Raw genomic sequence first — 25,939 nt, forward strand, 5'->3', positions numbered from 1 at the left:
TATCACCTGTTGGCACATGGGGATATACTGCAGACAAATGTCAATTTAAGGTGCTGCACGAAAGACGCGATCACCCGTTTTGCGCTTTTATTGGGTGATCAGTCGTACTAACATCAACATACAGTTATACAGAGGTTAGTTTGTAATAATTGTCCAGATCCTCACTGTAAAAGGACCCTTAGATGGGCAGATATTAGATTGATGATAGATAGATAGTGTGGGGATTCGCTCTGGTAGACAGGACAAGTGGATGCAGTATAGAGGCAAAGACCAGTTTGTAATTCAAAAACTGCAGTGTTTTATTCACACTTATGGCAACAAAACAGTACGACAGTCCATTTGCAGTTTTGGTGTTTGTTCACACCTAGACAGTTCATACAGCAAAAGTCACCTGTTATTCTAGGTGTTAGTTCACACCAGGTCGGCATTGCTCAGGACAGAGCAGACCTTCCAAACTCAGGCCTCCAGGGTAGCACACGGCTCAGATCCCAATCCAGCGATTTCCAGAGCTCCTCTGTCAGAGAGAGAGGTAATTACCACCAGCTGACACTGCTGGCTGGGTTTTTTATATAGGCCAGTCAAGACCCGAACTGGAACGGGGGGGGAGTAGTCACCCACCCAGTACTTTGACTACTCCCAGTAAGAGCCATCCCGGATCAGCTATTACAGCTATACTAAATAGCAAGGTGTCAAACAGCAACTGCTGTTGACACATGAAAACTGGTTCTTACTCCACAGAGGCCAGGAACCTCGGTGACACATACCTTCCGTGAACGACGGTCCCTTGCACCTTCCTACAATAGATAGATAGATAGATAAACATACATACATCGATAAATAAGATATCATAGGTAGATACTAGGATAAACAATGAGACAGTATGGGGAAGAGTGATGGCATTAGCGTTGGCTCTTCCCCATACTCTGGAGGTGTAAATGCACTGGTCTCCTCCGCTAGCAATCCGCAGATTGTTGGGAAGGAATGCTCCTTCCCGACAATCTGCTTGTACATCAACATGTAAAGGGACCTTTAGATGGGTAGATATTGGATAGATAGATAATAGATAGAGAATAGATTAGATAATAGATGGATAGATAGATAGATAGATTAGATGATAGATAGATAGATAGATAGATATATTAGATAATAGATGGATAGATAGATATATTAGATGATAGATAGATAGATTATAGATGGATAGATAGATAATAGATAGATAATAGATAGATAATAGATCCTCATTGTAAAAGGACCCTTAGACAGGTAGATAATAGACAGATAGGTAATAACAAGAAGCTAAACAATAGCTTGCAGTATATGACAGATAAAAAGGTTTAGCTCCTTTTGCCTAGTGCATAAGCTTGCAGATTCTGAATTATTTCTCTTTTACCATCTGGGACAGGGTGATTATAAATTGTCATATATTCGTTTCTGGTGAGCCTAGGAGTATTAGAGGTGACATTTTAATGCTGCCATTCATTGTGCTTCTGGCTGGATGCCTCCTTACACTGTAAAAGAAATTTAAGTAGCAGCCACTGTGATTTTATATGAGTTTGAACAGAAAGAAAGTGAAGCAAGCAGAAAACAAGGCATAGAAGTGAGGAAAAAGACTATTCTTTACTGCAGTAGATAGCAATATGCATTCCATAGAAAAAGAAACATATCTAATGAGCTCGTACCTATTATTAATGAAAGCCTCTTACAACTAATGACGTGTACAATCCTAATAACAGACCCGATCTTGTGTATAAGGGGATATACTGTATCTGGAAGCAGGATTTAAAAATGCAGTAATTAATTAGAGAAAAGGTAATTAGCCTTGCTTCATTGTAAGCACATATTTCACACACATCCTTTGTGATTTGATGATTTAGTGCGAAGACTAAAGACACAAGGTAATTTTGTCTCTAGTGCTGACTCAAAGAATCATTTCATTTTATCTTCCCATTTTAACAAATCCCAAGTCTCTTCTTCCTTTAATAGTGTAAAATGTGAAACCAGCAGGTTCATTATATGAAGTTCAGTAACAGACATACAGTGCCTTGAAAAAGTGTTCATCTCCCTTGAGCGTTTCCACGTTTTTACTTAAATGTTTTTTTTGGGGGATTTTATGCCATAGACCAACCCAAGGTAGCAAGTATGTGTGAGCATCTAGAGGCTGAAATTCTTGCCCATTCTTCTTTGGAAAATAGCTCAAGCTCAGTCAGATTGGATGGAGAACGTCTGTGATCAGCTATTCTCAAGTCTTGCCACAGATTCTCAATGGGATTTAGGTCTGGACTTTGACTGGGCCATTCTAACACATGAATATGCTTTGGCCTAAACCAGGGATGCCCAACCTGCGGCCCTCCAGCTGTTGTAAAACTACAACTCCCACAATGCCCTGCTGTAGACCGATAGCTGTAGGCTGTCCAGGCATGCTGGGAGTTGTAGTTTTGCAACAGCTGGAGGGCCGCAGGTTGGGCATCCCTGGCCTAAACTATTCCATCTCTGGCTGTATTTTAGGGTCATTGTCCTGCTGGAAGGTGAACCTCTGCCCCATTCTCAGGTATTTTGCAGCCTCTAACAGGTTTTCCTCCAGAATTGCCCTGTATTTAGTTCCATCCATCTTCTCAGCAACTCTGACCAGCTTCCAGTGTCAGACTGGGGGGCCTAGGGCCCACCAGTGAAATTTATTTTGGGGGCCCACCGTACAGATACATTCAAACATACAGCAGCAAGATGCTACCAGATGGTTAAATATGGGGGTCCCTGCAGCAACTTTGTGAAGGTAGGTCCTGGGGAGAAGAGGATGGCTAGCTTTCCTCTATACCGAGAAGTCATCTCAGCTCTGACCATGTCTATAATAATAAACTGGGGAGTTTCTTTAAAGGGGTTGCATCACTTCAGCAAATAGCATTTATTGTGTAGAGAAAGTTAATATAAGGCACTTGATAATGTATTGTGATTGTCCATATTGCTTCCTTTCCTGGCTTGATTCATTTCCCATTGCATTATACACTGCTCTTTTCCGTGGTTATGACCACCCTGCAATCCAGCAGCAGTGGTTGTGCTTGCACAGGATCGAAAAAAGCACCGGCCTATGTGCATCCCCCCAGTCACCAGAGAGGCTGGCACTTTTTCTTACAGTGTGCAAGCACGACCACCACTCCTTGATTACAGGGTGGCTGTAACCATGGAAATGAGCAGTGTATGATGTGATGGAAACATGAATCCAGCCAGCAAAGGACACAATATGGATAATCACAATACATTAGTAAGTGCCTTGTATTAACTTTCTCTATATGATAAATGCCACTTGCTGAATTGACACAACGCCTTTAATAATCTATCAAGTTTCTTATATGAACTTAGGCTGGTTGAGGTGCTGTACATTGAATATATATATATATGTAGTGAAGTAAATCTACTGTGATATGTGCCACTTGTACAGGGGGTGGGAGACTAGGAGCCCACTTTGCTCAGAGGCCCACCAGGGGATTCACCTGTACCCCTGTGGGCCAGTCCGAGCCTGCCAGCTTCCCTGTCCCTGTTGAAGAAAAGCATCCTCATAGCATGATGCTGCCACCCTAATGTTTCACATTTGGGTTCAGGGTGATGTGCAGTGTTAGTTTTCTGCCACACATATCGTTTTGCATTTAGCAAACTATTCAACTTTGGTCTCATCTGACCGGAGCACCTACATGTTTTCTGTGTCCCCTACATGGCTTGTGGCACTGGCAAACTGCAAACAGAACTTCTTATGGCTTGCTTTCAGAAATGGCTTTCTTCTTTCCACTCTTCCATAAAGGCAAGATTTGTGGAGTACACGACTAATAGTTGTCCTGTGAACAGATTCTTCCACCTGAACTGGGGATCTCTGTAGCTCCTCCACAGTGACCATGGGACTTTTGGGACATCCATGTCTTAATAGGTTTGCAGTTGTGCCATGTTGGATTGAACACTGCTCCGTGAGATGTTCAGAGCTTGGCGTATTTTTTATAACTTAAACCTGCTTTACACTTCTTCACAACTATATCCTTGACCTGTCTGGTGTGTTCCTTGGTTTTCATGATGCTGTTTGATCACTAATGTTTACTAACAAAGGCCTTCACAGAACAGGTGTAGTTATACTTAGACTAAACTACACACAGGTAGACTCTATTGTGTGACTTCTTGGTCACACTGGATTTTATTTAGGGGTATCAAAGTACAGGGACTGAATACAAATGCACGCAACATTTTTCAGATTTATTAAACATTTTGAAAACCATGTATACATTTTTTTCTCTTTACACATACTTGCCAATTTGTGTTGGTCTATCAAGATACAATCTCAATAAAATACATTTAAGACTGTGGGTGTTCAAGTACCGGCAGGTACTTTTTCAAGGCACTGTATGTAGCATATAGTTCACACATTCAGTTAGATAATGAATTTGTAACTTTCCATTAACAAGTATCCATATGTGTAAATATGAGATTCCATAGGTGTGATTGTTTGAAGATGTTTCATATTTCATGGTTATGTAACATTTCTCAGGTAACCTCATGATCTGTAAGTCTTGATAATGTAATCTTTACTATTTATTTAATGTAATAAATCATTAAAACTTGGAAAAAGAACATAAGACATAATTAGGACATCGAATATAATAGATGATGTATAGGTATTTGGAAAAGTCCTCAAATTCATTTATGCTTGTACTCTTTGTGTGGGCAATTCCCTGCCTTGTGAAACTCACATAGATCTAGGAAGCTGACATTTGGTGGTGGGAGTAGGTGTTGTGACACTCTACAACTGCTTTACTAGTCCATGTGCTTGTCTATGATATGAGCAGACAGAATAATCCTGAAGGAAAATCACTGGTAATCAGGGGTAGACTGACCATTGAGACATTAGTGAAATACTGTAGTATGCAAAGCCAAAGGGGCCCACAGGCTTTGTAAATATGTGCACTCCAAATTGAAGTGTAGGATGCAAACACAATTCATAAGTCTACTGACACGCATGTTATTAACCATGTCATGAGGAGAGACAGCTGGAGCAACTATGCAGTGTGATGACACTACCAAAAACTGTTATATCTCAGCTTTCTTGATATTCATGAGTGTGATGTTCTCTTCTACTCTTTAACCCTTATTAATCACCCATATATCTTTCTAAAGCATTCACTAATGGACCTTAGGCTAGACTTCCATTCTTTTACGACAACCTGTCTAAGTGTTGCACGGATATCTTGTATTTGAAGGAGCAGGCTCCTGCTGTAATAGCAGGGATCTGAAAAACCTCTCATCCCAGATTTTTAACTCTTTAAATTCAGTGGCAACAACCACTGCAGTACGTAAGTGGCTTCAGAGGGAGGGGGGGAGCTCTGTCATCACCCAAACCCCCCCATGCGATTTCATCACTGGGTGCAGGGGCAGACTGGGAACTTAAAGTGCACTGAAAAAGAGGCCCCATGCTGTAGGCAGGTGCAAATTGACAGAACGCGGGGATACACAAGTACGCGAGGACAACACAAGTAGATGGGACCAGTATTACCATAGTACAGCAGAAAATACCAAACCAGTAGAACCAAGTACCACAGTGCAGCAGAAAATACTTCCACTCCCCTTCAGTATTCTACTGTATCACAGTCCTGAGGATGACAATACAGCTGAATTCAGGAGTGCACCTGCAGCTGCCAGACAAGTGCAGAAGTACCTGATGCTCCTAGCATTAATTACTACTGACTGAAAGTATGATATAATTATGAATCCAACTGGCAGCCATGAAGAGGGCTAATATCCCTGTAGGGTTTATGGCCAGTCCACCCCTGACTGTGTGCCAATGGTTGCTATGGAAGTTGGGAACCTAACAATGGCCTGCAGATCTGACATGTACAAAAGTCTATAATGCAGGGCCTAACAGGCTGCATGTCAGTGTAAAATGACAAGCATGATACACTGCACTACAAGTTGTACAGTATATTATGTGACAGATCAAAAGATCGAGTGTTCAAATCCCTTGGAGTACAAAAAAAATGTGGAAAAATTTCCAAAAAAAGTAATCTAGAAAGCCCAAATTTGAAAGAATCCTTATTTTTATTTTTTTAATATAAAAATGACTGAAACTACCAAGCAACATACCATAAATGGTAGGAAAAGAACAATCCTAGAATTGCTGTTTTTTGTTCTACTGCCTCCCAAGAAACAGAATAAAAGCAATAAAAAGGCATATACACCTCTAAATAGTATCACTGAAGACTACTACTTGTCTCAAAAGATTAAGCCCTGAAACACCTTTGTGTACATAAAAATAAAAATGGTCCTCAGAATATGGTGACATAAAATTTTCATAGTGTTTTTCTGTGGAGTTACAACTGGTATCACCCTAATCTTGGTGATCTACCAAATAAAGTTATCATGCTATTTATACTGCACAGTTAACACTATAAAAAAAAGTGCATCAAGCCCAAAACTGCACCAATACAAACAAAAGCAACAGCTTGTTTTGCAGAAGACGAGCCCTACAGTTGATGGAAAAATAAAAATGTTACAGGACTTTGAAAGCAGAGACACAAAGATTATAATTTAAAATGATTTACCTTTAAATTTGGTATCGCTGCAATCATACTCTGCAAAAGTAAAACCTAAAAAAAAGGCAGAACTTCAGTTTTTTTCCGTACCCCCAAAAAAGTAATGGTGCCATTTAAAAAAATATAAATTGTCCTGCAAAAAACAAGCGCTCGATGTTGACAAAAATAAAAAATGATGGCTCTTAAAATGTGACAATGAGAAAAGCATAAAAATGTCTTGGTCATTAGGGTCCAACATAGGCTGATCCCTAAGGGATTCATTCGAAGCCAAGTGACAACCAGAATGGCTGACATTACTGTTTCCACTGCATTCGTCTCTTTGCTTAGCCAGACTCCTGAGTGATGAATCTGCCTTTTTTGCAATGATATATGTAACGCTTAGATTTGATGGAGTCCGGAAATCAGGGCGCTACATATATTCTGTAATTAGAGGTACTCAATCTACTAGTAATCATAACTTCACATTAAAAAGTAATCAGTTCAATACATTGACATTTTTGTGCAGCTTGAGAAATGTTATTCTGAATGTCTCAGCCAACCGTGAGAATAAAATAGCTCAAAGCAGGGATGTCATGACCACGATTCTCTGGATTTAGAGTAGTGCTCTATAAAACACGTTTTAACTAAAATCACAAACCTAAATCATAACATCTAGAAGATATTATAATAATCTCTAATATTTAGAAGTCATGTTGGGTGATTTCTAAATAGAAAGAGCTTAAATCCCTGCATGAGCGGTTTAGAAATAGATTTTCCGTTAGTTAAGGGACTAAAAGGCACATGGAAATAGGACAGCTGGTCCAGAAATGATTGACACTCAGTCATCAGACCCAGGAGATTTACAAGCGGCCAATTTTCTGCCTGACCGGCGATTTATTGTATCCCTCCAATTACGTCAAGTAAAATATGCTCCAAAACTGCCACCAAATGGGACCTTGTCTATACTGTAATCATAGACAGCTCAATAAATATTTCCTCAAGAATCCAATATGGACTATATGTAATAACGTGTACTCTGAAATTAATGTCCACAGCTCACATACATTAGTGTTAAATCGTGTGCTTAGCAATGCTCCCGATATTCTGTTACAAATGATGTTCCCTTATAGAAGAGAAGACAAGGTGTCATCCCCTTCAAGAGCATCTGCTGGTGATGTGATTGATTCATATCATGCAGAACCTTGCAGCTGGTTTTGGAAAATGAAATGTTTTTTCAGTACATCCCTTTTTACAGATAGGAATTGCAGATGTTAGTTATTCCACGTGAACACCACCACTGGCTTGGCAATAGTATGAATGACTTTTCTTTCTTGGGAAATACCAAGGGCAATAATTAACTGTGACCTTGATAAATAAACTTGGCTTAGGTCTACGTAACCTTAAAACATCACCGAAACAAAAATATGCTATCTGTCTGTGATGACAAGAACCATCTGTGCTGACTGAACAAACAGACTATTGCAATTATACATGGTTCATTGCAGGTCATTCAAAATCAAGACTGATATTTCCCAAATTAGTTCTTTTTTACTTTACTGTCATTATTAAAGGGGTCGTCTGCTATGAATAACTATAGATACAGCGACAGTCTTCATTTTACGTAGTGAGCCTAAATAAGGCTATGCTCTCCTCTTTGTCATAGCCCCCATTGCAGATTCCATGGAGCACTAATCTTCCCATCAAAATGTCAGACAGCACCTATAACGGAAACTACAACGCAGATGTGAAGTCAAGTGAGACTTCAAGCAACCTTTACTTTGAAAGTGTTGTGTCATGAAACACATTCTACATTTTTCAAACCAGCATCTGGATCTGAATACTTTTGTAATTACATGTAATATAACATTTAGTATAGCCAGTGTGCTATTCCAGAAAATGTAATGGCTGTGGGTGACCTGTCGCTGCTAGGGATGTGACCTGTGTCAAAACGGATGTTGACATGGGGAGACCTGGAACCTGCAAAGCTGGAGTTGCTGCGATGTAGCCAGAAGGAAGAGGTAGGGATCAGGTAAGTATGATAACCACAGCGGGTCCAGCCACGCTGGGCGATCTGTTGAAACCATCCCCAGGGGTGATGACTGGCTCCTAACTGTAGGATAGAGGAAAGAATACAGTAGGACAAAGATAGAAGGTTGCAATAACAAAATGTACCAGTCTTTTGTGTAACAGCATGCTTGGCTAGTATAACAGTCTTACATAAGGCAACAAGCTTAGTGGTTTCAGTCTTTTATCCCTTTAAGGATGCAGTTTAATTTGATGCTTAAAAGGTTTGTCCAACTTTAATTACTTTCAACTACACCCCTGAATGTCCCATGCACCACTGCAGTACACACTTAAAGCTCCTTGTCACTGCTGGGTTATGTGTCACTTGGGGACGTCACCATTGAGGCCAGTAAATGGCTGAAACTACTTATATTTTTAATGTCACTGTTTTGGGGTACCTCTAATGTATTGACAAAATTTTGGGGGCGACAGTGTGAAAAAACAATGCAATTCTGCGGTTTGTTTTAAGGGTTCGTTTTTACAGTGTTTACTAAGCGGTAAAAATTGCATGTTAAATTTATTCTATTGGTCAGTATGATTATGTTGATACCAAGTGTACATGTTTTTTATGTTTTACTACTTTTAAAATATTAAAAAAGCTTTTTCTTTATTGCTTTATGTTGCCATATTCTGATGCCTAATATATATATATATATATATATATAATTATTATTATTTTTCTGCTGATGGCGCTGTGTCAATTTTTTGATATGAGCTATGGTTTTCATTGATACCATTTTCATGCAACTTCTTTATTTAATTTTTATTGAATTTTTTGGGGGAGATGAGGTGACTAAAAATGACAATTCGGTCTTCACTATGGTGGTTATTATTGGGATAATTCATTTCACTGCACAGTGACATAGAATTTGTTTAAAATTTTCCATAACAGAACATGGTAGCGAGAAATTAGGGTCGAGTTGCTGGAGTAATTTGCCTGGTAATACCGTCATACAATTGAAATAATGACGCAGACTAATTTTTTCGCTAAAAGAATGTATTAGCTATATTGAATTTGGGTTAATTGTGTGGTTTATTCCAATAACCAACGACATTCCTCCCTTATGGCAATAGTCCAGCTGCCAGGTTTGATCCATCCAGAAAGTTCAGACCATCTGATTTTTACCTAATATCAACTCGTGGGCAACTCTGCTGTGCGAAGAATCAATTTATTTGCACTGCTCACAGGGGGTTAAATAAGACCGCTCTGTAACACTAAATCACAGTAACTGTTTTGCTAACAGAAGTGGTTAAATATCAATGTAGACACGCCACAAACAGTAGAATGAGACAGGTGTATCGCCCCAATTTCTGAATCAAGGCCTAATAGAATTGCTTATCTATTAATCAATGTAGATACGCCACAAACAGTAGAATGAGAATGGCGTATCACCACAATTTGTAAATCAGGGCCTAATAGAATTGCTTATCTATTAATCAATGTGGACACACCACAAACAGTAGAATGAGACAGGTATATCACCCAAATTTGTGAATCAGGGCCAATAGAATTGCTTACCGATTAATCAATGTGTTTATCTATAAAAGAACAGATTAAAGGGGTTGTCCGAGTCCAGAGCTGAACCCAGACATATTCCTATCTTCAGCCCTCCAGCCCCCCTGATATGAGCATCATAGCATTTCATATTCCAATGCTCTCCTTTGCCCTGCGCTGAATCGCGCAGGGCAAAGGCATTTTTAGGAGATCGGGTGACATACCGGGCTCTCCATAGAGACTACTAGATACAAGGTCCATGTATAAATTTTATTCTATGGATGTATGAAGTAATGATAGTAAAATATATGTGCTGTATCTAATAAACACATTAGGGAACTTATTCAAACAGTAATTTAGAAATATAAGAATAGGGGAAAAGAAAAATTAAAAACAATAACTTGAGCAGGTCTTTTGAACACTCATCAGTTTTATGGTTGGTTATTATCATAGACCAAGTTGTATAGTATGTTATTCCCATAATTTAGATTGCATAATTAAATGGGTGGGTGGCAAAATTGGAATTTTTTCCCAATTATTAAAAAAAAGTTTTACACTGTATTAATGCAATTACCAAAATATTCAGATCCAGGTGCTGGTTCGAAAAATGTAGAATATTTTCCATGGGACAACACTTTAACACTTTATGTGCTCAAACTATACAGCATCACCACTGCAACAAGGTCAAAAGTAACCCATAGCAAGGCAACTCTGAAAAGGGAACATTTTCTTTTTAAGAGGGATAAGGCTGTTTTTAGCCCTCTGACAGGCTACCAGCTACATGTCTGGTGACTGTTGTCTTTAGGGGAAATAAAAATGTTCCACAGATGAAATCTGGCCTGCTAGGCCCCATAGACATCAGATGCCATCTGATTAGAACTAAACCAACAGGAGTTCACATTGGAAAATAGAAATGTTATTTTGTGGGATAACATGGCTATCGAATGGCATGACCTATTCCAAGTGAGAGTAGAATCAGAACAGATAAAAAATGCAGTGTGGGTCCATCATGGGTTAAGTTGCTAGCTGTTGTTTTCACATCTCTTTCCCCCTTTGCATAGGAGTATAGTCGTAGTTAGGGTCACAGGTAACATCCCACATAGGTTCGGCTCCTGGAGTCAGAGTTTAGGAAATTTGACACTAATATCATTTGGTGCAGCAAAACAATCAAGTTTACTGACCAATTTGCAACTTAAAAATGGGTTCTTCTGTGATAGAAACCATCTGGCTAATTTAGGAGACAAACAATCGTCTCTTTAAGACAGGCACAGTCCATGAATATCATACAGTCCAATTTGTAAGACAGCAATGATAGTTTTCATGTGGTACAGATGCAAAATGTGTGATTCTTCCCTTCTTTAGGGGTATCTACAGGCAGGACTGGACTGGCCCATCAGAGTACTAGAGATTCCTCTGGTGGGCCCAAGCTCTGACAATAATGAAGCCTTAACAAAAGCAGGGTCCTAAAGGTCCTGTATGCACAGAGGATGGGCCCTCTGGTGGGCCCACTGGACTTCAGTCCGACGCTGTGTACAGGGCTGTTTCAGGCTGCCCTAGGAAGGCATTTAGTATGCCCCTATTAAATTGGCTGCCACATTTCCTAATCAAATTATCCCATAAATAATGTAAAAAAGAAAAAGAAAATCATACATCATATAGTACATACAGTACATATCCAGATTCTCTTCAGGCTAGCAGCTCAGGAGAGGCATGTCCATTTATACGGAGTGTGTCTTTTTTCAGGTGACCTGTCCTTTCTGCTACAGCTCTCTCCCTGTAACCATCACAGCTTCTAAAAAAAAGATAGGGCTGGTAGCATTTGAAGGACGGAACTGAGCATGTGTGTCCACCTCTGCAAGGTGGACAGAGAAATAAGGAAAATAAAAATAGCAGATGGCACCACACACATATTTACTGCATACATTTGTACACGTTCAGTGTGCATATGAACACTCACTAGATTCAGCCGTACATACTTGCAATGCAATGGCAACATAATGGACAGATGGTAACAACTAATTTGAATAAAAAAATGAGATATTCATCTGTCATAGTCCTGTAGTCCTGCCTCCTAAATTCTGCTGCCCTAGGCACATGCCCCCAGGTGACTAGTGACAAAAATGTCATGTTTATGTAGAGTCTACCTAAGACCTGCTAAAGTTGTAAAGTCCCGCAAAACCTGCTTATAGGCTATGCTCTCTCAGCCACCGGTCCAGTCATGTATGGTTTGCGTTGCCACCAAAGATTCTGTTTGTTTGTTGTGCCACAGCCTAGACATTGAGTAACTGCTTGGCAGATATCTTGAATAGAAATGTTGTCTGAAAGTTTCTGTGATAAATAATTACATTGGAGTTTCCCTTGAATAATTTAGTACTATTTTATTTCTGGAACACTCATGTCTCACAGCCCAAGGTAATTTTAGTCTGAGTTTACTGGGTATTTGTTGATTCTATACAGAATCCTTTCTTTCTCTGCTTCATGAAAGATTTTGATTTTCCTTATATACTTCTGTAATAAGATGAGAATATGCAAGGGAATAAATCAGTTCTAGTGCATATGAAATGTAGTAGTTCTTGTAATGAACTGCATAGTCTCAGTCTGTGTCCCTTTGTCTTTATCTCACTATTGCCTTTCTTCCAGGTCCTCCTCTGAGGTTGATGGATGGTGAAACAAAGAAAGAGGGGCGTGTGGAGATTTATCTCAATGGTCAGTGGGGGACAATCTGTGATGATGGATGGACCGATAAGGATGCGTCTGTTGTGTGTCGGCAACTTGGCTACAAGTAAGTCCAGTACAGAAAATGGAGTACTTCCTTAACAGACAATATATTGCAGCGGGAGGTTTTCATGTTTCCGTCGTAGCCAGAACTTGCGTGATATCTTGGTCCACAGTATGTACCAGAGTCCTAGACAATACACCTGGTTACATAATCCCGTTTCGGGAACTTTTCCCTGTGGCTCTTGCAAGTTCTGTGGCTACATCAATAAGAACAAAACATTTTCTGGCTATACATCTGACAGAACGTTCTTTATTAGACCATTTGTGAATTGCAAAACCACCGGTGTGGTCTATTTAATGACGTGTATATGTAGCCTGAAGTATGTCGGTAAAACGATACGCGAACTAAGACGACGTATTGGGGAACATGTATCTGACATTAACAAATGTCAGGACACACCTATTGCCCGCCATGTGGTTGAATGCCACAGTGGCAATGCGTCCGTCATTAAATTTCAGGGTATTGACGTTGTGAAGAGGACATCACGTGGAGGTGATTTGGACCGCATCCTCCTACAAAAGGAGGCGCGATGGACTTTTAGGCTAGGTACCATCTAGCCTAATGGTCTTAATGATGCCATCTCCTATGTTCCATTTATTTAATGGTATCATAGTACCTCCCTCTCTTCACTCTATCTGTCACTAGTTTATATGCGTTTACATGCATTTAATTGGGATGGATAAAAAATTGCCTACCTTCAGGGTTTTCCGATTTTGTTCTTATAATACTGTTGCCTGTCATTTAATATACCGCTGATGTTTCCCTGATACTTTGTTATTGTTCAGTGCTGTTGCGCTGACCCCCTGAACACATCCATGTTCTTTCACAGCCGTCAGTTGACCAGCCCAGTATGGCTGTATCATCTGGTGGATTGGCTGCCGGCTGGAGGCGTGTTTCTTTGGGGGCGTGGTGTGTCTCTTTAAATCACGGCGTCTACTTGGCCGCTCGCGGCCATTACAGAGCCGAGACTATGTTTACAACAAACAGTACACCGTCTCTCACACTAGGTCTCGGTGCATCTTGTTAATTACACTGTGTAGCTACACTGTGTAGCGTTAGGCAGTCTAGGTGTAGGTGCTACTTGGCTCCTGATGACGTGCATATATCAACTGCACAGAAACGCGTAGAGCCCTAGCTCTTAGACCAGCTGGTTGTTGCAGTGTTATTGCCAGTATCAGCAAGCGTCTATGTGGTTCACTCACCTATGGTGGTGACAGTTTAAGAGTCGGCATAGTGCACGGCCGCTCCTATTACTCACCGCCGCTGCTCAGTGACTTGCAGGTCATTGGTCAGTTCAGTGTTTGCGTTGGGTGTTAATCCCTGTGATTTATGTGGGATCTCCACACATTGTTAATCCTCACTGGGTTCATTCACACCGCATCTATCTCCGCTAGCACTATAATTCAATAGGCTATTTTTTGCCTTCGGAAATACCTGATCCTTGTACTAGTGCGGTGGATTTTAGATTATTAGTCTGTCTATCCCCCACATGATATTTATAACAAGTCCTCCTATTGGGTAGTGATACTTTCCTTGTATGAGGCTTGTTATATTAGGATAGATGGTTTTGGTCCTAACTGATTTATATAGGTTTCACTCCCTCCCTACATGAGCACATTAAATATTTATTATTTTGCTCCATTTTAGCGTCCCTTTTCATTATATTTGTAATTCTGGAATTTGTACAGTAATAATTAGGGATGAGCGAATCAACTTCGGATGAAACATCCAAAGTCGATTAGCATAAAACGTCTTTTGAATACTGTATGGATCAAGCACAGCGTACAGTATTAGAATGTATTGGCTCCTATGAGCCGAAGTTTTATAACTTTGCGAAGTCTCGCGAGACTTGGGATAATAACTACATAGATTGATTTCTACTGTAAAAAAATATTTATATATTCGGGAAATGTTTTTTCACACTAGAAATCAATTTATGCTCCGTACAGTATTCAAAGCACGTTTTATGCAAATCGACTTTGGACGTTTCATTTAAAGTCTATTAGCTCATTCCTAGTAATAATCATAAATTACTATACATGTGGAAATAGATTTGTAGAAACCAGTGTCAATGCAACTGAGACCTTAAAATGCCAAAGCTTATTGTTTAAATCATGTTTTTATGTCTAACATATTGTTAAAGAATTTTGATTGTTTTTTTAAATTTTCCATGTAAATATTTATATTTAAACTAAAACCATAAAATCCTTCAATTTTCGCACTGGACACTAAGCTTAATAATAGGAGCCACTTCTTGGTCTGTACAGATTACTTTACTGCTGTTATCTGCTTATCTGTCATTCTAATCCTGCCTGTAATGATATCCCCTCTATGTATAGATAAGACAGGATACATCATTCACAGTAGATAATTTTAAAGTCTTAACTATTCTTTCCTTGTACAATGACCTCTGCACAGGACACAGAACATGCCTGGAAAACTCTCCCATGAGGTCCCATCCTGACCATTGTGTCTTTGGCCTATAGGGCTGCCGTTAAGCAATTTTCTTAATGCATTCTAAATGCTTAGAACAGCTCAGGCAAGATGGCAGCCCCCATAATCATGTTCAGTAAATAGAATAAAAAATCTGTAATCAGATAATAAAATCAGATTAGAAAAAAAGGACACAGTTGTAGCCAGCATTAAAGTCAAACCTGATACGTTATCCCACTAGCTTATCTCACTAACTTAGTTTAATTATGTGCAAATATATATCCAGCATGTTATTAATTAGACCCCTAAAATAATATTTTATTTGGTATACGTTAAAAATCCCTAAGGGATTCACTTATAAACTATAGGACATACATACAAAAAGTGACCATAAACCACATCCAAAGAAGATATATCGTTATTTGGGGTAAGGGGAAATCGCTGTCCCTAAATCTACCCCTGTCCTAAAGCCCTTTGCCCAGGGAAGGCTCCTGATGGTGGAGACCCCCTGTCCACGTGCCTATGCTGCTAGCCCTTCCTACTCCCTATGAGGTGAAGGGAGGCATGTGGACTGGTTTTGAAGGTAAGGGATTAGGATGTCGTATTGGTCAGCTATATAAATAGACTGGATGGGAATTAAACAATTAAAGACACACTGGTGATACGGACAGACACAAAAGAAACACGAATATACGAACATACACTTATTTAGTATTGGTGTTATAGCCATATACTATCTAGGGTTGACGTGGTAGTCAAACTCCTCGCTTGCCTCGACGCGTTTCACCCACGTGTAGATTGTGGGATCATCAGGAGGTGTAATTATATATTACATATTACATGTGCAAGCCATTGTATGTGACTCAAAAGTTGCCAGTATAGGGCTGGGTCACATGAAATCGGTGCTCAAAACCAAATGCCGGTTTAGAGGCCTGAGTGCACCAAAGAAGAAAAGACGCTCTACCAGGGGTGGGGACATAAAGATATATCAATAATGATACTTATGCCTGTTTAGGACTCCGTCACGTGTGATCCACATCTATATCCACATCCTGTAAGGGACAGGAAACAGATGTATTCCACAGTCAAAATCAATGTATACATATCTAGATATAAGCGCATTCACTGATAAGTGTAAACTCACGGTTTGGTGGGTATAAATGACCTCTGTTGGTCTCTTGTCATGGTAGCTTGGCAAGGCATACACTATAGATAAAGTGCATCATTAATGGTGGGCATTGTTGCCAGTGCTCACAGAATATATATGGAGTTCGTGAGTCCTCTAGTTTCAAGTATATCCTACTTACATTGTGGAGTCTCTGCTGTGATCCATGTCCCCCCTGGTAGGCGAATTTCCACTGGTGCATCGGCTGTATTTAAAAGAGCCGCCACATCACGTCACTAATAGCTAAGTGGACGCAGGCTCTGCTCCATTTCCTGCTTATGGAACGCACGTGCGTTCCAAGCACCGGAAGTGCTCGCTCCTATGGGCTGATTAACTCAAACTCAGCTAGCAGCTCCTTCCTGGATGGTGGAACGCACATGCGTCCCAAACACCGGAAGTGCTCGCTCCTATGGGCTGATTGACTCAAGCTCAGCCAGCAGCTCCTTCCTGGATGGTGGAGCGCACGTGCGTTCCACGGGGCTACTTCCGGTCCTACAATCTTGCGATCTAATTCCCTACAGTTTCTTTAAAAATGGATGGGTATGTGATCAAGCAAGATAAACTATTTATCATATGATATTCAATCCCTGATGGCTCAGTCCCACCTAGTTTTTAATCATGTTCAAATATATGACTAATTACCCCATCATGGCTCTGATGGGACTTGGCAGGTATATACTGCTGTCATTAACATACACTTGGCCATGGTATATGACCCCAGCATATAGAGACTGTCAATCATATCGGGGAAGGTGCAAATTTTGGGCACCCAAATCAAATGATACCTCTTAACAGTATGGAGCACATGATTTAAACACTGAAAAGTATGTATTCCGGCATATGGTAAAATAGATTTTATATGTGCATCCTATATAGAGGCAACCAGAGTGCGTGGTTAACCTATGGACAGTGACCCGATATTGCGTCACTAATGTCCAATCTGATATGTTATTTTCATGCTTCACGCATGTGGTCTAATCTTCGGTACATTCCTTATCTTCACATGAAGCTAGGCTTTTTAAAGAACAGAAATAGGGAAATTACGGGCACTGTCATATCTTATAGAAAACAGGAAAATGTCAACCTTTCATTGATGCCGGTGGGTGCCTGAGAATGAAATCTGTGTATCCACACACATTCCTTCTGCAGGATTTTCTTATCCCAATTACCGCCTCTGGGTGAAGGTGGTATGAGCTCCAGAACGGAGAATTTTAGACAGAGAGGGTCCCCTCCATGTACATCATTAACATGAGAAGCCACTGGAGTGATTTTTTTATTATTGACATCATTTATGTGTTCACAGACCCTCCTGCGTAGTTCCCGTATCGTTTTCCCTATGTAGTCTTTCGGGCAGGGGCATTGGCAGATATAGATAGCCCCTTTACTGCGACAGTTGCAGAAGTCCCTGATGTCAATTGTCAGTCCTGTGGCACTGCAAGTTATAGCCTTAGCCGTAGATATATACTGGCAGGCTTTACATGCGCCACATCTGAACATCCCAAGGGGTTTACGTTCCAGCCAAGTACCCTCCCTGGCAGGTGGAACGTAGTGACTATGCACCAGGCGATCTTTAAGGCTTTTGCCCCGCCTGTAACAGACACCCGGTTTTTGGGTTAGGACGTCCGACAGGTCCTGGTCCATCCGTAAAATGGGCCAGTATCTGTCAAGTATTCTCCTCACCTCCTGATTCGCAGAGTCATAGGTGGAAACAATACGGGGTGGTTGCACGGTATCTCCATCTCTTAATTTTGGGACTAATAATTTACTACGATCCTGGGATACTGCATGTTTAAATGCCAGGTTCAACGGTTGCTGTGGGTAGCCTCTTTCTCTGAACCTGGATTGTAATTTCCTGGCTTCGTTGAAGAAGGCTTGATTATCCGAACAATTCCTCCTTGCACGGAGATATTGTCCCCTCGGTATCCCTCGTTTAAGGGGAACCGGGTGGTGACTATCCCAGTGCAAGAGGGAATTGGTTGCGGTCGTCTTCCTAAACATGTTTGCAGTAAGCCTATCACCCTCAATTGTGATACGTACATCCAGGAAGGCAATTGATTTAGAGTCAATTTCTGATGTAAAATGGAGGCCCACATTATTAACATTAATGTCAGTGATGAACCTATTGAATTCATCCGATCCACCCCTCCAGACCAGGAACACGTCATCGATATATCGTGTCCAGACCAATATCTTGTCTGTCCACCACATGTCCTGGTCTGGAAAGATATGGGTGTCCTCCCACCAGCCCAGGAAGAGATTGGCATATGAGGGGGCACAGGGACTCCCCATTGCCGTCCCCCTGAGCTGGTGGAAGAACCGCCCATTAAATAGAAAATAGTTGTGGGTCAGAACAAACTCAAGCAGCCTGAGTACAAAGGCATTATGTTCCCTACAGAATATCCCCCTAGTCGCTAGGAAGTATTCCACGGCGTGGAGTCCTCTATCATGAGGTATTGAGCTATATAGGGACTCCACGTCAATACTGGCAAGTAGGCATCCCGGGTCCAAATTGATGGTGTCAATTTTATTGAGGAAGTCCATCGTGTCCCTAGTGTATGCCGGTAGGGACACGACGAACTGACTCAGGACACGATCAATGTAGATTCCACTGTTTTGAGTGAGTGAATCCACCCCTGAGATAATTGGTCTACCTTTTAGTGGATTCGTACCCTTATGGACCTTGGGGAGGCCATAGAAGGTCGCTGTACTTGGGAACATTGGTAAGAGAAAGTCATATTCCGTGGGTGATATTACTTTATTGCAAATACCTTCATCCAGTATATTTTTTAATTCCATCCTAAAGCGTATAGTAGGATTAGATGTTAGAGTACCATATCCCCCTCTATCTTTGAGGAGGTCCATACACATCTGCACATACAGGGGCTGGTCCAGGATCACTAAATTTCCCCCTTTGTCAGAGGGCTTTATGATGATAGATTTATCTCGTTCCAGCGACTGTAATGCAGACATTTCCTCCCGTGATAGATTATATTCCCTGGGTCGTATCTTCTCGATTTTCTCTAGATCTGATATTACCATCTGTAAGAAGATATCTATGCATTCATAGTTATGAGGGGGCGGCATCTTTTTACTTTTTAGCTTGAGGTCCGTATATGGTCCATGTCCCGGGTTTCTTCTATTCTCCTCCCCAAGGTCCATCAATATCTGGAAGTCCGCGTAATCGGATATATCCAGACCCAGACTGTCGCATGTTTGTTTATTGGATTGTTTGAAGAACTTCTGCCACTTGAGTCGCCTGGCAAATAAGTGTAGGTCCTTGGTCCAACTGAAGAGGCAGAAGTTCGCGGTTGGAACAAATGACAAACCTTTTTTCAGTACCTGAGTCTCAACAACCGATAAATCACGAGACGTGAGATTAATGATTTGTAGACCATCCACTATGTTTTGTCTGTTAGTAACCGTCCCCGTAGATTGTAGGGAGCCTGGGCCTGCTCTAAAAAAGAGGGTCCAGATTGAGAGGAGGATGGCGAACGAGAAGAGGGAGATAAGTATTGAGGCGGAGGCCCAGTTGGGTATTGAGACCCTCGTGATGCCCCTCGTCTCCCACCCCCTCCCCGTGGCCATCTCTTTCCACGTCTCCTGTTGCCCGAGAATCTTCCTCTGCCGTAGTTCTGATGTTGGAGTTCGGTATCAGATGATTCGACCTCAGAGGAAGAGATATCTGACACAATGGGGGGTTCTATGGGAGTGGGTTGTTTATATGCCCTATTTTCCCTGAATTCTGTGAGATCGCGTACAAATTGCCTATGTTTCCTGTCCTTCAATAGGCGCTGAAACCTCTCCACTAGAGTCTGTAGAGACGATTCGCGCCTATCGAAGTCAGGGTCCCCTTTTAATTTGAGGGCAAGTTCAATTTGTTCCTGTAGTTTAACAGAGGTACGCTCGAATAATAATTTCTCTTCCTCTAAGAGGATATTCATCAAATTAAGCGAACTACGAGTGAGTTCTTCCTCCCATTTCACTAGCAGTTCTACAGATGTAATACGGTCAGCTGGTTTCACCTGGTGACGGAGGCCTCGAGGAACTATTTTGAGTTCCAAGTAGCTCTCAATGGATTTGATTTCCCACCAGGATTTGATGTTATCCTTGTATTTGTCATAAAGTTCATGGAATACCTGTTTACATGAGGTGGATGCGGACAGGCCCGGAACGTCCCTATCTGAAAAGATTTCTTTTGCCTCACTGATAAGTGCTTCCGTGAAGAATGTACCCGTCAGGAAGTTAGCCATTACACTATTAAATCATATAAATCCAGCAAAAATCAGTAAACATTGATATAAGGGGGTAACTGTATTGTATATATATATCCAGCATGTTATTAATTAGACCCCTAAAATAATATTTTATTTGGTATACGTTAAAAATCCCTAAGGGATTCACTTATAAACTATAGGACATACATACAAAAAGTGACCATAAACCACATCCAAAGAAGATATATCGTTATTTGGGGTAAGGGGAAATCGCTGTCCCTAAATCTACCCCTGTCCTAAAGCCCTTTGCCCAGGGAAGGCTCCTGATGGTGGAGACCCCCTGTCCACGTGCCTATGCTGCTAGCCCTTCCTACTCCCTATGAGGTGAAGGGAGGCATGTGGACTGGTTTTGAAGGTAAGGGATTAGGATGTCGTATTGGTCAGCTATATAAATAGACTGGATGGGAATTAAACATTATGTGCAAAGCTTCTAAAGCTTAAGGCCCATTACACACCGGCATCACGGATTTGGTACGGATGCGCCGCGGGAAACCGGCGAGAGTGCGCATGCAATTTCAGTCAGTTTTGGCTGCGATTGCATTGCGTTCATTCTTTTTCCGCTTGAGTGCGAAGCGTTTTAATGCGTTTTGCATGTGTGTGATAAAAAACTGAATGTGGTACCCAGACCCGAACCCGGACTTCTTCACTGAAGTTAGGGTTTAGGTTCGGTGTTCTGTAGATTTTATTATTTTCCATTATAACATGGTTATAATGGAAAATCATAGCATTCTTAATACAGAATGCTTACTAAAATGTCCCTTGAGGTTAAAAAATAATAAAAAAAATTACTCACCTCATTCACTTGATCGCGCAGCCGTTATCGCCTTCTTTCTTCTTCTTGCAGGACCTGCAAAAGGACCTGTACTGACGTTATCGCGCTCACCACGTGGTGAGCGCGGTGACATCAGCGCAGGTCCTTTTTCAGGTCCTGCAAGAAGAAGAAAGAAGTGTTGAGCGCAGTGACGTCAGCGCAGGTCTTTTTGCAGGCCCTGCAAGAAGAAGAAAGAAGACAATAACAACTGCGTGATCAAATGAATGAGGTGAGTAATTTTTTTAAATTATTTTTTACTGACAACAAGCAAAGATCTATATCTTGAATTTTTTTTACAACTTTCCATTTTACAAGAAATGATGGAGAAGATCCATTGCTTTGCTACACAGAGAAAGTTTTGACCCCTGAATCATCTTCGCCAGATCAGTTGTGAAGCATTCTGTCAATTACATTGTCTTGGTCCATTGTGCTTCACTTCAATTATATAGCTATAAAACCGAACTTTTTACATCTTACAAAGTTGTATTCTCTGTTTGTCTCCTAAAAATGTGAATAATGAAGTGTGAAAATATAGCTTTTCTTCCCACTTCATAGCTGATAGAAAACACAGGCATCAGGGATTTTATTCATAGATGCTTCATACTTAAAGGGAATACAGCCCTCCCCAGACAGCACTGTGCATTTCAATACTCTTTCCATACACGCACTTTGGGTTATTACTGCAAATAAGCATTGTTAAGTCAGACGTGCACAAAAATTTTCTGGACTGCAATCAATTGCTGCAGGATGGAAACTATATTAATAAAAGGATATCCCCCTCCATCCAACCTTGAGAAGGGTTACTGCAGACTGAAGCTTGTTTCCTGCAGCCAACAATGTCATTATATGTAACTGAGAGGACGTGAATGGCCTAAATCACATTAAAGGACTGTCTTACAAATTAGAAAAGACCCATTAAGACGCTAAATATATCAAGATATTTCAGTGCGGCCAGGCATTACGTGAGCTCATACACATTATCTGATGTATTACATCATGTCTGGAGACTGGCTACATGATATGACAATATTTAGACAGTTGAAGGCATGAGTGAAATCCGGAGATGATAAGATGTTGACTTGGTAGACACTGAATGCAATAGATGTCAAAGGGCTATTGTATGGGAAAATGCAATAAATCTAATTCTGCCACACTACAGTGGTTTACAGAGGCTTCAATAATTTCACTGTGCATATGTTTACTTATGAAATGTTACTTACAGTTTATGCTAAAATTCGAATAATAATAAGCATTATTTATACATTTGGCCTATTTATAGTACAACTAAAAGTACCATCACCATTGATATTTGGCCTCCCATATGGATTTATTCTAGCTTTGTGATCTAATATTATGTCGTTTGTGCTGTGCAAATTCATATACAGTATTTAACCCCTCCCCGCTCAGTGACATACTATTACCTCACCGAGTGTAGATAGTTCATGCTCAGTGCCGTTCTTAGTATGTCATGGTGATGGCACAAGCTCAGGAGCTGGGTCTGCACCATCACTTGCTGTTGCCGGCTGTGTTATACACCTGGTACTTGGCTGTTCCCGTCGGGATCTGAGAAATTAAAGGAAGAAAGCTCCCTCTGTGCTCTGAAAGGCACCCAGTGAATGTTAGATGGTGGCCTTCTGAAAGCCTCCAGGCCTGCCATGTCCTGGCTGCTGTTACACTCTATGTAGTGTAATGCAGTACTTCAGTGTATAAGTCTCCCATGAAGTGGCGTAGCTAGAAATGACTGGGCCCCACAGCAAATTTTTGAATGGGGCCCCCCTTTCTCAACCCCTTCCTTTCATGCCGCCCCCATTCCTGTGTCTAGTAAAGATCGCTCTCTCAGACCAGGCCCGGCAGCTGTTCCATCAGTTTTATACACTGTCTATACTGTCACTGTATATAATTTCATTGTGTAATACTGTTGAGGGCCCTGACACAATCTTTTAGTCCTCCTCCTCCTGGATGGGCCCCTTCTGGGTCAGGGCCCCAAAGCAGCCGCTTCCCCTATAGCTACGCCCCTGCTCCCATGGGACTAAAGCATATGAAAAACACATGAATAATGTTTCTTAAAAAATATATAAAAGTATTTTTCTCTCTACAGTATATACAAAATTGGCATAATCTTATTTGTAACAATCTGATTTATTAGGTTATCCTATTATTTAACCTGCAAAATGAACACCGTAAATAATCCTCAGTGCCAGAATTATTGGGTTTTATTGGTCACACAACTTCGCCCCAAAAAAGTTTGTTAAAAATGTATCTAATGTTTTCACATATCCCAAAATTTTATCTAATGGAAAACTGCATTGGTGATGTGCTGGTAGACTGTACGTGTGACTGCTGAAGTCAATCACTGTCCTCATCATTGGACTGCTGAATACATTGATTGGCTGCAGTGGTCAAAGATTCAAAGTCGATTCCCTCAAAACTTCGTTTGAATGCTGTATGGAGATTCGTCTCTGTGCAGCATTCAATGTATGGGCTCCGGAGAGGGAAATTCGTTTTCACTGAAATCTCTTGCAAACAGTTTATAACCTCTATCGAAAGTAGGCTTCGGATTCCTGTTTTAGGGTCCATTCATACGTCCGCAATTGTGGTCCGCATCTGTTCCGCAATTGTGCAGAATGGTTGCTGACCCATTCATTCTCTATGGCGACAGAATGGAAGTGGAGAGCACACTATGTGCTCTTTGCATCCGCATTTCCGGAGCGCGCCGCCGATCTTTCGGCAATTGCGGACAAGAATAGGCAGTTCTATGGGGGGGCCGGCCGGGAGTATTGCGGATCCGCAATTTGCAAGTCTGTAATACACTACGGACGTGTGAATGGACCATTAAAATGTTTTTCAATCGAATGTCGAAGTTATAATGAATTTCTCTCGCTGGAGCCCATGCATTTAAATGCTTTATGGAGACAGATCTCCGCACAGCATTAAAGTGACGTTTTGAGCGAATCGACTTCGAATCTTGGATCCAAAGCTCGATTCGCTCAACACTGGTGGCCATATGCTAACAGACTGAAAATGAACCCACCATTCATATTGCAATCTCTCTGTCCCAAAAGTCTTCCTTACCTACTAAATGGGTATTAGTATGAGGTAGAGGACAGATCTATGTAGGATTGGAGTACACAGAGTTTGTAGTATGTTGCCATGGAGACAAATAGGTCTGCGTAGGAGCTGTAGACACAACTGCAAATTGATTTTTTATTTGGACTATTTGCAAAGTTTCTTCATTGTTTGTTGTAAATTTAATGAGAATGATAAAAAATATTTGCAAACATCTGTTCTTCTAAATGAAGGAACTGCAATAGCAGACACGGCTCACGGAGAACAGTGGAGAAAAAGACTTTAAGTCAAGTTACAGACTAGTAAGAAAATTACATGACTGTGAATTTGAACTGTACTTGGTGGAAGGAATGCAATGTCAACTGTTTTATAGGTCAACCTTCTTTTAACATGTTTCGTTTCTCCATTAAAATCAGTAGTCTGATTTCTGCTAAAAGGCTGATAATTCTGTCTCTTCAAAGCTGACAATGTGCTTCTGCAGCTGTTAATTACAATACAATACTATATTTAACCAGGCCAATAAAGGTACACCTTCATACCCAGGGGTGGACTGGGAACTTGAAGTGACCCTGGAAAAAAAAAAAACTAAAAGTGGCCCCCATGTTGTAGGTGGGTTAATATTGATAGAAGGAAGGGAAACACAGTTAGATGGGGCCTACACAAGTAGGCGGGGTCATAAGTATCATAGTGCAACACAAAATACTGCCTCAGAAGAACCAAATACCACAGTGCAGCACAAAATACTGCCTCAGAAGAACCAAATACCACAGTGCAGAACCAAATACTGCCCCAGCAGAACCAAATACCACAGTGCAACACAAAATACTGCCTCAGAAGAACCAAATACCACAGTGCAGCACAAAATACTGCCTCAGAAGAACCAAATACCACAGTGCAGCACAAAATACTGCCTCAGAAGAACCAAATACCACAGTGCAGAACAAAATACTGCCGCAAAAGAACCAAATACCACAGTGCAGCACAAAATACTGCCTCAGAAGAATCAAATACCACAGTGCAGCACAAAATACTGCCTCAGAAGAACCAAATACCACAGTGCAGCACAAAATACTGCCTCAGAAGAACCAAATACCACAGTGCAACACAAAATACTGCCTCAGAAGAACCAAATGCCACAGTGCAACACAAAATACTGCTTCAGAAGAACTAAATACCACAGTGCAACACAAAATACTGCCTCAGAAGAACCAAATACCACAGTGCAACACAAAATACTGCCTCAGAAGAACCAAATACCTGTCACGGAATGTGTACAGGTAACAAGGCAAAACAACATGCATATATGACTCACT

At 40.9% G+C, this 25,939-nt stretch overlaps 1 protein-coding gene across 2 annotated transcripts in view; it reads left to right on the forward strand.

Annotated features, from left to right (window-relative positions):
• The window catches only part of PRSS12 (serine protease 12), a 172,704-nt gene that overhangs the window by 90,494 nt on the left and 56,271 nt on the right, over window positions 1-25,939 (forward strand). For both annotated transcript variants that reach the window (XM_044301247.1, XM_044301239.1), the window contains one exon: window positions 12,739-12,880. In XM_044301247.1, the coding sequence (XP_044157182.1) occupies window positions 12,739-12,880 (142 nt within the window). The remainder of the gene's footprint in view (window positions 1-12,738; window positions 12,881-25,939) is intronic.

This window comes from Bufo gargarizans, chromosome 1, assembly GCF_014858855.1.
Source record: "Bufo gargarizans isolate SCDJY-AF-19 chromosome 1, ASM1485885v1, whole genome shotgun sequence".
Lineage (NCBI taxonomy): Eukaryota > Metazoa > Chordata > Amphibia > Anura > Bufonidae > Bufo > Bufo gargarizans.